Source organism: Macadamia integrifolia, chromosome 5, assembly GCF_013358625.1.
Source record: "Macadamia integrifolia cultivar HAES 741 chromosome 5, SCU_Mint_v3, whole genome shotgun sequence".
Classification (NCBI taxonomy): Eukaryota; Viridiplantae; Streptophyta; class Magnoliopsida; order Proteales; family Proteaceae; genus Macadamia; species Macadamia integrifolia.
The window spans coordinates 37,448,686-37,465,221 of record NC_056561.1 but is presented as its reverse complement, the minus strand read 5'-3'; the positions used below and the strand labels follow the sequence as shown (position 1 = coordinate 37,465,221).

Sequence of the window (16,536 nt, the reverse complement as noted above, 5' to 3'; positions counted from 1 at the left end):
ACCAGATTATTTTGTTATGAGAAAATATATGGGAAAATAGTTGTTATTTGAAAATTACTATGATTAGGTTCTCTGTATTATGCATTGCTATGATTGGTCCTTGATTTTGATTTGGAAATTTCTTTTTTGGATGTATAAATGCTTTGACTTGTATATTATCTAAAATCTTTGATGAAAAGTTTACCATTCTAATGAGTATTAAGTAATGTTACTGATTTTCTCTGTTTTCACATTTTTTTTTTAGCAATGAATGTTAAGTGTGCTATTGAATACCATTGGAGTGGGAAGACTATAGTTAAAATTGTTGATCCAGACTTATATGGCTACTTGGACATGGTGTATGACATCTACAATGAACTCATCACACATGTGCCTGTGGGTCATAATGTAGTTTTCCAAGCGAAGTGTATACTACCAAACAATGAGATAAAGGAGGTAAAAGATGATCCATCAGTGTATGAGTTGTTTGGCTTGCATAGTTGTGATATGATAAATATATATGTGGATGACATTATTCACAGCAAGTCTGCAACCGATGAATTTACAGTTAACCGGTTCCCTAGCAGTTTGGTTAATGATAGAGATGGTGAACTTGAGGTTGAACCTAGTGGACAATGTCAACAGGCTCTACAACCATATGGTGATGGTCCTGGTAAGAGCAAGGGAAAAATAGCTGTGTGTAGAGCTACTACTGATGCTAATAGTAGTGGAAGTGGAAGTGCTACTGCTTGTGCTACAGCTACTGCTAGGGGAGGTAAAGATACCAAGACCATTGCAAGGTGTGTGAGCATTGCTACTTCTAGTGGAAGAGCTAGTAGCAGAAGTGAAGCTACTGGTAAGAGACTTAGAGTGTCTGATGAGGTTGTCAGGGCTATTAGCAACAGCAATGCATGTTTGGATGACTCTATGGTTGGATCTGATGAAGAGTGGAAAATTGGCAGCGAAGACGAGTGGGATGATGAAAGTGAAAAAGAAGATGGTCAGAATGACTCTGAATCTACAGAGAATGATGGGTATGGGAAAAATGATGAGGATCCAATTGATGATGACCTATCTGGATATGAATCTGGAGAGTATTATGGCAAATTTGGTGAACAGAACTATGTGGGTGAAGGTGGCAAGGTGAAGATTGCTGAAGGTAATGTATATGGAAATGTGCACCATTTCAGGGAAGCTTTGAGAGAGTATATACTACAAGAGGGGTTTGATATTATCAGACTGAAAAATGAACAAACTAGAGTTACAGTTATATGCAGAGCACCAAATTGTTCATGGAGATTACATGCTTCACCTATATCAGATGGTATCACCTACATGGTAAAGACATATAACCCAGTTCATACATGTATTAAGGCAACCAAGAACAATTCTGCTACATCTAGATGGATAGCAATGAAACTTCTTCAACAACTGAAGGTTCAACCAGAAATGAAAATAGAGACCATGGCTGATCACATGCAGAAAACATACGGTCTTCAGTTCCACTATACCAAGCTGTATAGGGCACGTAGGATTGCCCTAGAGATTAATGAAGGAAGCCATTTCACATCATATGCAAAACTACCTGCTTATGGTAGGTTGGTACTCCAGAATGATGTTGGGAGTATTTTTAAGCTACAGTTTGAGAACAGGAACCGTATGTCAGATAGTCCGATTTTTAAAAGATTGTTTGTCTGTTTTGATGCTTGCAAGAAGGGTTTCTTAAGAGGATGTAGACCGTTCATTGGTCTTGATGGCTACCACCTCAAGGGCCGGTATGGAGGGGTACTGTTGAGTGCAATATCTTGTTATGGGAACAATGGTATTTTTCCTATTGCATATGGTGTAGTTGAAGTTGAGTGTAAGGATAGTTGGACGTGGTTTTTGGATAATTTACGAGATGCTCTACTCGATGACAGTGATGATATGTCACTCACATTCATGTCAGACAGACAGAAGGTATAGGGGCATATACTTTTCTGTCTCTTTTTTTCTTTTTTTCATTTTTTATATGTATTTTGAATTACTCATTTACATGTCATAACATTTGAACATATGTGTTGTATAGGGGCTGTCAGTTGTGATTTCCACAATCTTCCCTTATGCTCACCAAAGAATTTGCAGTAGGCATCTATATCAAAACCTGAAGGCAAAGCACCCTGGTATGCTATTGAGGCTACATTTTTGGGCTGCCTCACAAGCTTCAAGCTTCAATTGAACTTCAGTTTCNAAGACCATTGCAAGGTGTGTGAGCATTGCTACTTCTAGTGGAAGAGCTAGTAGCAGAAGTGAAGCTACTGGTAAGAGGCTGAGAGTGTCTGATGAGGTTGTCAGGGCTATTAGCAACAACAATGCATGTTCGGATGACTCTATGGTTGGATCTGATGAAGAGTGGAAAATTGGCAGCGAAGACGAGTGGGATGATGAAAGTGAAAAAGAAGATGGTCAGAATGACTCTGAATCTACAGAGAATGATGGGTATGGGAAAAATGATGAGGATCCAATTGATGATGACCTATCTGGATATGAATCTGGAGAGTATTATGGCAAATTTGGTGAACAGAACTATGTGGGTGAAGGTAGCAAGGTGAAGATTGCTGAAGGTAATGTATATGGAAATGTGCACCATTTCAGGGAAGCTTTGAGAGAGTATATACTACAAGAGGGGTTTGATATTATCAGACTGAAAAATGAACAAACTAGAGTTACAGTTATATGCAGAGCACCAAATTGTTCATGGAGATTACATGCTTCACCTATATCAGATGGTATCACCTACATGGTAAAGACATATAACCCAGTTCATACATGTATTAAGGCAACCAAGAACAAGTCTGCTACATCTAGATGGATAGCAATGAAACTTCTTCAACAACTGAAGGTTCAACCAGAAATGAAAATAGAGACCATGGCTGATCACATGCAGAAAACATACGGTCTTCAGTTCCACTATACCAAGCTGTATAGGGCACGTAGGATTGCCCTAGAGATTAATGAAGGAAGCCATTCCACATCATATGCAAAACTACCTGCTTATGGTAGGTTGGTACTTCAGAATGATGTTGGGAGTATTTTTAAGCTACAGTTTGAGAATAGGAATCGTATGTCAGATAATCCGATTTTTAAAAGATTGTTTGTCTGTTTTGATGCTTGCAAGAAGGGTTTCTTAAGAGGATGTAGACCGTTCATTGGTCTTGATGGCTGCCACCTCAAGGGCCGGTATGGAGGGGTACTGTTGAGTGCAATATCTGTTGATAGGAACAATGGTATTTTTCCTATTGCATATGGTGTAGTTGAAGTTGAGTGTAAGGATAGCTAGATGTGGTTTTTGGATAATTTACGAGATGCTCTACTCGATGAAAGTGATGATATGTCACTCACATTCATGTCAGACAGACAGAAGGTATAGGGGCATATACTTTTCTGTCTCTTTTTTTTCTTTTTTCATTTTTTATATGTATTTTGAATTACTCATTTACATATCATAACATTTGAACATATGTGTTGTATAGGGGCTGTTAGTTGTGATTTCCACAATCTTCCCTTATGCTCACCAAAGAATTTGCAGTAGGAATCTATATCAAAACCTGAAGGCAAAGCACCCTGGTATGCTATTGAGGCTACATTTTTGGGCTGCCTCACAAGCTTCAACTGAACTTCAGTTTCAAAAGGAAATGAATAGCATCAAGGAGATTAAGGAAAATGCATACATGTATTTGAATGAAACCCCCTCGAGGATGTGGTCAAGGCATGCCTTTGATGTAGGAGCAAGAAGTGACCATATAACGAACAATATGACTGAGTCATTTAATCAATGGATTGGAGACTTAAGGAGCAAACCCATTCTCACATTGGTTGATCACCTAAGGGTGAAAATAATGGGTAGGCTGCATAGAAGGTATGAGAAGGCAACCATGTGGGAGGGTAAAGTAACACCAAGGGTTATGGTGAAGTTGAACAAGGTTCAGCAAGAAGCAAGGCATTGCAGGTGTCAACCGGCAGGTGAAGGTCAATTTGAGGTCTTAGACAGATTTGGCAACAGATTTGTGGTTAATTTGAACCATTACATATGTGATTATAGAGTTTGGGAAGGCACTGGTATACCTTGTCTCCATGCTGCAGCTTCTATATCATACATAAGGGGAGAGTTGGTCAACTATTGTGATCCATTTTTCAGTATTGAAAAATACTTGGATACATATAAAGAGATGATCCATCCACTTCCAGATTTGGCAGTATTGAAGGATGATGCTCCTAATGAGAGAGTACTAGCATCAAGTCTGAAGAGGTTACCAGGTAGACCTCACAAAATCAGGAAAAGAGAAGCAGGAGAAGCACTTCCTTCAGATTTCAGGAAGAGATCATCATCAATTAGGTGTGACATCTGCAAGAAGGAAGGACACAATAGGAGGACATGCCCGAGGGCTAGAGATGCTAAGCAGGATGGATGTACTAGTAAAAAGAAGAATATAAAGGTAAATGCAATTCACTTTATTTATTTAGTTGAAACTTGTTTAATAAAAATCTCATGCTTATTTGTTGTTGTGTAAGAGAAACATAAAGGAGAGAGTGAAGATGGAGTCAACACATCTCAACGACTAACTAGATCACAAGCATCTATGTCTAGCACAGTGGGATGTTTACAAGACAAGGTATTGACCAAGCAAAAGACCAATCGAGCAAAGAGGACAGCAAGGGAGAGGGAGAAGAAATGAAGTACAAGCAATCTGGATGTTTCAATTTAGAGCAAGAGAACAATATTGTATAAATTTACTTTTTTATGACCTTAAGACAGTTGGATCCATCAGTGTATGGTTTTGGATGGGTTTGGTTTTGTGTTAAGATCTATTTCTATTTCACACTATTTGTTGTTGTGTATGGTATAAGTTGTGATGAAAACAGGAATTTGAACCTCTTGGTGCTTCAGGGATATGTTTTGGATTTTTTTTATATGGTTTATATTGTGATAAAAACAGGAATTTGAATCTCTTGGTGCTTCAGGGATATGTTTTGGATTTTTTTTATAAGGTTTATATTGTGATGAAAACAGGAATTTGAACCTCTTGGTGCTTCAGGGATATGTTTTGGATTTTTTTTATATGGCTTATATTGTGATGAAAACAGGAGTTTGAACCTCTTGGTGCTTCAGGGAAATGTTTTGGATTTTTTTTATATGGTTTATATTGTGATGAAAACAGGAATTTGAACCTCTTGGTGCTTCAAGGATATGTTTTGGATTTTTTTTATATGGTTTATATTGTGATGAAAACAGGAGTTTGAACCTCTTGGTGCTTCAGGGATATGTTTTGGATTTTTTTTTATATGATATTTACATGTATTAAATGTCATTTTATAGCCAAAATGCTGCCCGTTTACAGTCAAAATGCTACCCGTTTTGAGTCAAAATGCTGCCCGTTTGTTGTCGAAACTTATCACAATGTTAGCACTCTCTCCATCAAAATGATACCCATTCAATTTTGAGGGTCATGATTAATCAATAACTTAGTCATAAGAACAGTGAGAATGAACGATTTCATTTAGTTCAGATTCTTACATACTTGACACAACTTCATATTAATGCTTGTAAAGTCATTTTTTAACACATAGCACTAAACACACCACCATAAGCACACCAATTACAATTTTCATCGTTCTCTATGCTTTCTCTAAATACTTAATTCTTTTCTTCAAGCCACGAATATCTTCTTTCATCTGTTGACTTTGGATTCTTTCACCAACAACTGCTTCTAAATTAGTTGCAGGGGATGACAAAAGTCTTGGTGCAGTTATAGGTTCACACCATGAGAAGTATCGACAACCTCTTGGTGCTTCAGGGCAACAGTAGTACAACATATTTGGGTGCGAACTAGACTCTGAAATTCGCACCAATGCCCTTTTGGGTTCAGGACATTTGCATCTAACATTCACAAACCTTAACCCACTTTGACTACTGTCATTGACACTCGCAGTAGACATCGGTTATCTGCAAATTAAACATGGTAAAAGTGGATTATTATTACTTAGCATCAAGATTATGAGAAACGCTCAAACACAGGGAACACAAGTCATAGATATTTCCTCAAAGAAAACCCTGAAACTTACAATGTAACTTCACCAGCCTCTTCAAAGCTCTACAAAGCAACAGAAACAACCATATTCATCAGCAGTCAAGCTATTGGAAACAGAACAAATTAAATGACAAAGCAGATTTTACTATGATGGCAAAAGTGATAGTAATTTTACTTGGCTTGTGAATTAACCAACTGGCTGCTTGAATTACAATTGGGGATGCTTTCATTTTAGCTCTAAGATAAAACAATCACTGATCAAAGTCTGATTATGCGAAGACTTTGATCATTTGGGTGAGCAAAAATGACAACCCATCTCAACAACAATGGTCTTATACTTCAACATCAGGTAATTTTACTAACATAATGGTAGTACGCTAATTTAAAGTCTAAAAGAAGTCCATGCCAATGACAACATTGTTAAAACCTACTTTTTTTGGCTATTTTCCAAATAGAGGGAGATTTGGAAGAAACCCTTCTAGTTGGTGATCTTGGCATCTTACAAACTTTTTTCTTGATGTGTGATTTGAGTTTCTCCCATTTTGTTGATAAATTTCTCTTTTACTATCAAAAATGCTTCAGAGAAACAAACTAAAATATGTTCAAATGATTGGACTTCAGTTATTATATTTCCAGTGATAACAAACTTCTCATTATGTAGGCATATCATGGGAAATAGGCTTTTTGTATTATGGTTTTGTAATCACTTGCCATAGCCATAATCCATTCGTCGAATACATGTCGGGCATAGGGTTCTCTATTGTCTTGGGATCTCGTCTAGTGGAATGCAGAGTCAAGCATTCCTGCTAATCAAACACATGGACTTGAGGATAAATTGGTTGGAAAATGGTTGAAGATGGGGAAGAAGGCTAAGAACAGGTTCGAATAAGCCAACGATGTATGATTATCCAGGGGTTAATGGGAGGTGCTCACATGAGCTTATAGCTGATACTGTGGCAGTTCACAGGCTTAAGAGATGTGATCAATGGTAGTATGTACTAAAATTCTTCAATGTCACCAAGGGGTTTCAACCTTCAAAACTATACAATGGTATATTAACTTGACAAGAAGAACCCTAAATTAGAAAGGAAGAAGAAGAAACCGAACCCTACATACCTTGGGATAGAGGTTCGGACGCCGGAGGAGGGTAGAATCGGAAGCCGGAGGAGGGTAGAATCCACGCCGGAGGAGGGGAGAATCGCACGCCGGAGGAGGGTAGAATGGGACACCGTAGGAGGGTATAATCGCATGCCGGAGGAGGGTAGAATCGCACGCCGGAGGAGGGTAGAATCGCACGCCATAGGAGAGTATAATCGCACGTCGGAGGACGGGAGAATCGCACACCGGAGGAGGGGAGAATCGCGTTGCAGGTGGGTCTTCGTCTTCTTGTCCGGCCGAGTGAGTGAGAGGAGTGAGCAGTGAGATGAGAGATGAGAGATGAGAGAGGCGAGATGTGATGAGGGTATGGGTTTAGAAGATAGGAAATAAAGGAGAGGGCAATATTGTCCTCTCACTCAGGGTGGGGGTATTTTGGGTATATTAGAAAAAAACTTACCGGTTTTCATTCATTTCTCACGGTCGGCTAACGGCAGGGACCGATTTGAAATTTTTTGAATTTTTAGGGGGTGGCTTTGACGTTTCGAAAAGTACAGGAGGTGGCGTTGAATAACGACCGAAGTTCAGGGGGTGGCAATGCAATTTTCTCTAAATTTAAATAAGGGAGTATCAAAATGACACCTCTATAAGTGTACTTAAAGTTTGTCACATTTTTCTTTTAACTACTCCATTGTCTTATACACAATAGTTTTTAGAGATACGAGTATAAATAGTTCTTAATAATAATTTAAAAGAGACATATCATTATGCCATTATCAAAGATGTCATTGTCAAAAATACTTTTCAGGTATACATATGAAATGACACTATTACATACCTTCATTGGAAAAAGATTATCACAATAAAAAAAATAAAGGTTTCAAATTATTTGATACATTGAGAGGTATCAAATAATAAAGTCCATTTAAATAAACAACTCTATCGTGTAAGCGACATATTTTTTATGAGAAAGAAAGAAGAAGACTTAGAGATTTTTTATGACAATAAAAAGAGAAGACTTATTCGATGGTGTATGATTGAAAATTTCTAATGATAATATGATTATATTTATTTTTTTACTATTCTAATAAAATATGGGGAGAGAAAAGACATGCTACTCACATATATTGAATCTCTTATGCTAATCCAATGAGTGCATAGGACAGAGTGTCTCACAGTTCATATACAAGGGGGCCATATGGTCAGGGAGGAGAGAGAGTGTGAGAAAATTATACACATCACACATGTTCATTCTTTTTCCATAAGATATTTATGTAAAAGTTACTTTAAAATGGAAGGCCTAATAAGCTTATCAAGATGGCCATCCAATTTTAGCCATATGACAGAACGATGTGAAATTTTTTACCTTTATATAGATAGGTCCAAGGTTGAATCAGCCACACGTCAAATATAATTCATGACATAATTCAATCAAATATCCTTTCATGTATTCCAGTGCACTCTCTATTTTTAAGTCATTCATTTATACCATATTATGGCCGATAGAGTTTCAAAGTTTTATTTTGCCATTGTTTGGGCTGAAATGTAATAAATATTCTACCGAAAAAAAAAAAAGATGCTAAAAACCTTTGAGGCCTACACGTTTATAAAATTGAGGCTCTATTTGATCTATGACATGGCACACAAATCTGGGATATCAAGACAAGTTTATCAAGTTGACCCGTTCTGAGAAACTTAGATCAAATATTAATTATTGAAATGTTATTTTATTAAAAAGACTAGGTCATATACCTTTAAATAGTATAAATTATAAATTATAAACACTATTTAAAAAAATATTATACACACTATTCTATATTTTTTGTGAAGGATGAGGAGAATATGTTTTTGGCACGATAGATATTGACCATTGTACATCTTCATGTGGTAAAAAACATGTATTGTTATTTTTTAAAGCATTATGGTATTTGGTTTCACCTTGGACTCAACCCTTTATCTCTATCTTTTTAATTATATTTCATCCGAGTGTCGATCCTCTTCAATCACTTAAAAGTAGTGGATAAACAAAACCAAAAGGAAAGTTATAAAGATTTAAAGAAGAGGAACATGTTCTAATAGATCAAAGATGTGATGACTTGAATAAGCAACACATATATTTAAAAAGTATAAAAAGACAATTGATGATTGAATGCAATCTTTGTTTGTCCTGATCACACATTATAAGAATACATGATCAAAATAAAATATTTATAGATTATATTGTAGCAATACTTCAAAGAGGCTTGTTGCAGTAGATTAAAACTTGGGAATAGTGTAGAGCAAGCAAGTAAAGAGCAAAAAGATTTTTTACTTGCATATTTTAAAAGCTTAGAAGATATTCTTCGAAATTATCAGAAATTTTAAAAGAATAATTCATCAAAGAAATTGGTAATGATATTCTTCAAGAAGATACAAGTTCTATTCTTCAAAATTAAAATTATGTAGTATTTGACTATCTTGAAACATCTTTTAAGTCATTCCTTGGGTAGGAATTCTTTGTTGATTTCTTAATATCGATTCTCCCATTCTAGGATATTACGGAGCTGATGAAGTATCTTCTTGTCTAGAAGATTTCTCCATAGTAATCCAGGGTTGTTTAACCTCTTTATTGACATAATAAACGTTTGTCTATCTTGGGTTCCTACAGCTTAGTACCTTTTATATGTTTTAACTATTGAATATTAACAAATAAAATTATGCCATCTGATTTTTTGGATTTTCTCACCTTTTTTATAGTTAAGAAAATTTTGAACAGCTTGATTATCTGTTCTTATTAGAAAATAAATATGAATAATTTAATTTCATTTTTATAGTTAAAAGCTCTTTCTCATATGTGATATATTTTAGTTCATTTAGTTTAATTTTTTCTGAATTATATCTACATAGTAGTTCATTATTTTAATCTTATCTCCTCAATATTCATTACTTATATCTGTTTCTAGGATCAATCTATCTCCTTCTTTAATAAAATAAATTATATATATATATATATATCTTTTATTTCAAATTTAATTTTCTGACCAACTCTAAATTTTCAATTGTCTAGATGAAATCTTTATTTTATTTTTTTTAAGTTTTTCTTGTAATCATTTTTCCTTTTTAGAAAATACTTTAGTTCCTAAAATAATTTTATAGTTGTATTTTGTTGGATATTTGGACATTAGATGTGTGTCTATTAAACCCATTTTAATGAGATTAAAGTGTTCATTAGTTATAACTTTATATTATATATGTAATTGTTCAAGAGTACTATTTGTCTACTCACAACTATGGATAGAGTGGGCTCTATTTATAGAATTACCACATTGTATGTTTCCCCAATAAAAATTGGTATAGAAATATAAATGTGGGCACTTATGTTTATTGAAAATTGATCCATAGCAATTCCTGAATGATTTATTGCTAAGTATCTGGGAAAAGAATTTTTTGGTAGTTTCTTTTTCTTATACCTAAGAGGTACTTACTATTGCATTTGTGTTTTATGCGTCCATGGTGTGCTGGCAGTTGATGTTTACTACTGGGATTGATTACACACCAACCATTTTGCTATATAAATGGTAATAGAGTGACACTTAATAAGGTTTCCACTGATGTGAGAACATTTGGGTGTGTAACCCTGGCTTGGAAGGGCACACACACTTGTCCTCCATCTCATCTCTTGGGGAAAACAAAAGACGATTTTATATGAGTTGCTACATGAAATAGGGTCTAGCATCCACAAAAAAACAAAGATTGACTCCATGACCACCCAGCAGAGGAATTGGTCAAACCATGGTATGAGTAAGTATGATACCCAAGAATACGAAAAGTACCAGACCCGCCTGGGAGATCGGTGAAGTGTTCCCACTAAGAATACAATTAGTACTAGGGTGTTTGGGAGATCGGTAAGGGTGTACAAACTTTAATATCACATCATCTAGGGGGAGATTACTGGGCTAGTTAAGAGCCTCTAGCCTCTGTAACATGGTACAATGTGTTTTAAAGTCTTGAAGCCCATAGGCCAAAGAAGATAATAATGTGCCAAGGTTAATGGGACCGAGGAATTACAGATGATATCAGAGCAGACCATGACAGTGTATGGGGACACAACGGGGATGCTGTACTAATAGAGGGAAAGATTGTGACACCCAAGAATACGACAAGTACCATACTAGCCTAGGAGATCGGTGAGGTGTCTCAACCAAGAATATGACTAGTACCAAGGTATTTGGGAGATCGGTAGGAGTGTACAAACTATAGTCCCACATCGCCTTAGGGGAGATTACTAGGCTAGTTGATAAGACCCAAAAATACGGTAAGTACCAGGGGGTTTGGAAGATTGATGAGGGTGTGCAAACTTTAGTTCCACATTACCTAGGGAAAGATTACTGAGCTAGTTAATAACCTCTAACCTCCTTAATATGGCACAACGCATTTTAAAATCTTGAGGACCATGGGCCAAAGAGGACAATATTGTCCAAGATTAACACTCTAGCCTCCTTAACATGGTACAATGTGTTTTAAAGTCTTGAGGCCCATGGGCCAAAGAGGATAATATTGTGACAAGGTTAATGAGGCCGAGACATTATAGTAAGGGTCCATGGAAGGTGTTAGGCACCTTTATACCCCCAATGCAAATTGATCATCCTATTACTTGGCTACAAATTAATCTATCATATACTTAACATGTATGCTACAAAAAGAAATAGAAGATTGAAAATAAGAGATGAAATTTAAGAGATACATACACGTAGATAGGGATGCAAAACAAAGGTTAGTATGTTGAAGAATATACGAGACAAGACCATGTGCTATTAGGCAACGTGAGATGAACATGAGATATGAAAGAAGACTAAACATGTTGCTTATAATAAGAAAACAAGAAAAAGTCCATGGAAATTTGTGTGAAACGAAAAACAATAAAATTATAAAAATGCCCTTGAGGCATAAACAAGCTTCGAAAAAATTTAGTAAAAAATCCCTAAAAAAAAAAAAGAAAGGGTTCTAAAATGAGAACAACGACAACAACTTGATAAATACACATCATAAAGCAAACATACCATCACATCCCTATCATGTGCAAAAAACCAAGATAGATGATGTATTTTATGAGAATACACCACCACCATCATGGAATAACAACATAAATATGGATGGTACAAATACTTAGAAAATGTATGATCACACACCCTTTAGGAGATGCATAAATAGGCAAAGAAAATAATGATGAAAACAATAAAGCAAGCAAAGAAGACCCACTATGGAGGAAAAACCCAAATAGAAAATCTAAGAAAGATAGAAAAAAAGTCCAGAGGCTGCTCTAGACTCAAGAGAGAAGCTTCAACTCGAATTTACACTTGCCCAAGCACTTAGGGATTCAAAACTTGCTCTTTTGAATCAACTCTAGTCAAGGAGAGACTCAATATACTGAAAGATAGTCCAAAAGATCATTTTTTCAATACAGAAAATCCTATATTTGTAAACTATAGAGGGATCAAAACCCCCTTTCACATGTTTTAGGGTTTAGGGAAACCATCTAAACCATTCGCAAAGCATCCAAGATTGTATCATGTCATCATTTGTATAAAATAGGGCTGCAAACTTGACCAAACTCTATCCAAATTGTGGGAGGTGTTAATCACATCCATAGGACATCTTAAAAGCTCGGTAATGAACATAAATAAGTTCCCAACAAATCCGAGGAAGAAGAGTCATCATATACATGAAATTACTCGATAATCGACATTGACAGGCCATCTATCGGCATCAAGACCAGGGAGCATCAATGTCGACCTGGGCCATGTCTGTGTCTAACAGAGGCTTCTGAGTGTCGACGGAAGAGAGGATCTCAGTTAACATCCACATGATACTATTCGGCACATCACTAAAGGGAGTTGACATTGACATACCTAGTTCTCGACGTCAACATGATCTATTTCCAATATCGATTCGTATAAGAGTATATTTTATACACTTTTGTCCTCTATAAGATGTTCCAAGACCATACCTGGGGGTTTTGCAAGTACCACCATATACGGTTGTCATCTTATCTTGCTATTTGCATATGTAAGACTCTATGGAGAGCTTGAGCAGATATAGCTGCCTATAGGCTGGCTATAATCCACTGGGGAAAGGAGAGACATGTATTCTCGTTCCGATCATACTAAAGTTGCATCGTTACTAGGGAAGATCTCTTCAACCTGTCAACCATGGGTCTATTGGGGATTGGATGTATAAAATCCTTGATCCTCCACTAGGGTTTCCGTGAGACTTTTGGCTCACTGGGGAGATCATATAGGCATGTTCTTCTAAAAAAGAGTGTCTTTTACTAGTTATATGGAGATGGGCCTAGGCACATCATCCATGATCCACTATACTTGGGCCTTCACAAGTAGAAATCAAAATTGAAATAGAGGGTAGTTGATGGATGGCCCTTGAGTTAGTCACGGTTTTTTTTTTTTTTTTTTTACTCATTATTTTTACTAGCATTGAATTGATTTCTTGCGGCCTAGGGTCGTCATAGGGTCGTCATTGAATTTGAGGCCATTATGAGTGGGGGCATTCCTTCTCAGATTGTTCTTGTGGTTTCCCCTACCCATGGTGCTATTGTTGTTGTCTTTGATTCTAATACTGCCCCTTCTACCACACCTTCAGTGGGACCGTCCCGTACACACAATGTTCCTCCCATGAATGCACCCTTTAGGTTTTTGGGGTAGACCTACATCAGATCAGGCCGTGAAAGGCCATCTTCAACCCTATCTCAGTGTTTATAGGGTATTATTATGGGATTGACTACATAAGTTGTGACACCCAAAAATACGACAAGTACCAGATCCATTTAGGAGATCAGTGACGTGTCCCCACCAAGAATACGACCAGTACCAAGAGGTTTGGGAGATCAGTGAGGGTGTGCAAACTTTAGTCTCACATCACCTAGGGAGATATTATTGGACTAGTTAATAACCTCTAGCCTCCTTAACATATCACAACGTGTTTTAAAACCTTGAGGCCCATGCACCAAAGAGAACAATATTGTGCACATAAGTCATCATTCTTTCCTTGAATTTAATATTTGTTCTTGGCTTGAGTTGACATATCTCTTCATGTAAGTCCCCGCTCATAGTTTTGAAGACTTGTTGAAGATGGTACTGACTTAAGGAGTTAGTGTCAATGGCCATAGATAGCGTCGATCAACTGGGAAGTCACTCCCTCGACTTCTGCTTTTTCATTCTTTAACATGCTATAAATGTTATACCCTAATGCAATATCTTCATGCATGTGGGTAATGAGCGAGAATATCTCACTACCATCATCAAGAAGGTTCAAGGGGAGAGGGATGCGGCGAAAACTGTTACTAAGGCAGCCCCTTTGGTGGAGGTTGCTAAATCCACTCCTATTGAGAGAGACATTGCTCCTAATTCTATAGCACATCATCCCACTTTGATTCTAAAGAGCGGAGTGATGACAAGGCCGATGATGAGGAAGATGATGATAATGAGGAAGATAAGGATGGGGAGGGATCAGACTCTGAAGATAGTGATGGGGACGAGACGAGACCACTCCGGGATGGATGGATCTAACCTTGGGGTTGCCTATTGAGTAGACTAAAGTCTACAAGTAGATGAATAGGGGTGAGTAGCCTCCCCTAGGCTTAAACACTTCCTTGTTTTCTCCCATTTAAGCTTTTTGAATGTACTTTCTTTTCTTTTTTATTTTTGAATGGTGGCCCACCCTAGGGCTTTGTGCAAACTTTTTTTTTTTTTAAATATCAATAGAGAACTGGTTCAGATCCTTTGGTCTTGAAATGAATTCTGGTTCTACTATGACTTCTTGGAATACTGCCCCAAGCATCGACTTTAATAAGTGGGGAAGTGAAAATGAGTTTGGAGAGTAGAATTTAGGATGGGTAGGAGTTTGGTTGATCCAACATGGTCCTATAACCCATGTGTGGCGCCTTAGATTCTTGGAAACCAAAATTGTTGAGTGCCAATTGACCCAACTAATGAAACTTAGAATTCGATCGACATCCAGCTTCAGTTTTGTTGACATCGAAAGAGTGTAAGATCAATGTCGGATAACTTCTTATCTGTGTCGATTTCTGGGCTTCTGGATTTATTTTGAACTTATTTAGAATTGTGATTTTGACTCCAATTCCAACTTTAAGTCTATTACTCAACCATGGGAGGGTTATAAATCCCTGCTTTACCATTAGGGACCGTTTCTTACATGAAATTGGAGCTCCTGATCTTATCCCCTATTGAAAGATTCAGAGTTTCTCTCCTTTTGCTTTTTCACTTTTTTGCTACTTCTATGGTTTTGCTCACTCTCTCGCTTCTCGAAGTTATTCCTTTATTGCTATCACTCTTCTCTTGTCATGATGGATAATGATCTACATCCATGGATGGATTCTATATATTAAAGAAGAACAAAGAGGCTCTTGGTAGGGTTCATCTTTAACCATTGATAGGTTTGAGGAGAGTGAATTTGTTATGAGATTTGATTTTACTCCATGATTGATTTTAGATTCTAGAACTCCATGCTTTTTGTCTTAGTTCATTAAAGATCTGCCCCACTTATGAAGAATTCAAGGCTTGCCTTCTCTCTCCACGCCAAGATTCTATGATTTGACCGTCTCTAAAGTAGGATTATTTTGCTAATATCATGGCATTCTTTGGCTTGGAAATACATCAAATTTTCCACATTATGCTTGGTTCTAACCCTAACGTCTTAGCTATTATTCAGCTCTTTGTTGCACATCGTGAAGGGGATCACTTATGTTTTGGATGTCGTAAATGGGCATTCCTTTTCTCTGTGGTTTCTTGATTCCTTCTTTGTTTAGAAACTGAGGAGCTGAAGAGATTTCCACTTTGTTCAGGATAAGGTGGCCAAGAAAATCTTATCGTTTGGTTCATGTTTACCAAGGATCAGGTGGTTGATATATTTACAAAGACTCTCTCATGCTTGGTTCGCACTGGTTACCTGAAGGTCACTGAAGTCCCCTACGTTTGAGGGGTGCGTATAAGAACATATTACACAATCAAAGGAGATAATCTCTCCCACTCAATTCTCTCTACCAACGAATAGCATTGCAACCTTATCTTGAAGACACTCATAGTTGGAAGGAGGATATATGATAGGAATTATAATTCAATCCAATCTCTAGTTACCTTGTATAGAGGAACCACCTCTCACATAATGAGTTTGTAAATCATTCTTAAATAAGGATCGAATGTTGGATAACCTAGAATGGGTGAATGGGTTATCACTAGTGGATTTAAAATTTCTCCTTTTAACCCTTAAACTTGATTGTAAACAAAATACGGGATATAAAATACAATTACATAACTACACATTTTTATAAGGGTTTGTATCACACCCCGTTCACACTGAACTGGGCCAGTGACCGGGTTAACAC

The 16,536-nt window shown here is 36.9% G+C and overlaps 1 protein-coding gene across 1 annotated transcript; it reads left to right on the top strand.

Annotated features, from left to right (window-relative positions):
• Nucleotides 1-3,298: 3,298 nt before the first annotated feature.
• LOC122078055 lies at nt 3,299-4,581 on the top strand. Its single transcript, XM_042643928.1, has 3 exons — nt 3,299-3,382; nt 3,492-4,454; nt 4,531-4,581. Exons 1-3 carry the CDS (start codon nt 3,299-3,301, stop codon nt 4,579-4,581), a joined length of 1,098 nt encoding a protein of 365 aa, XP_042499862.1.
• The last annotated feature ends 11,955 nt before the right edge of the window (nt 4,582-16,536 follow it).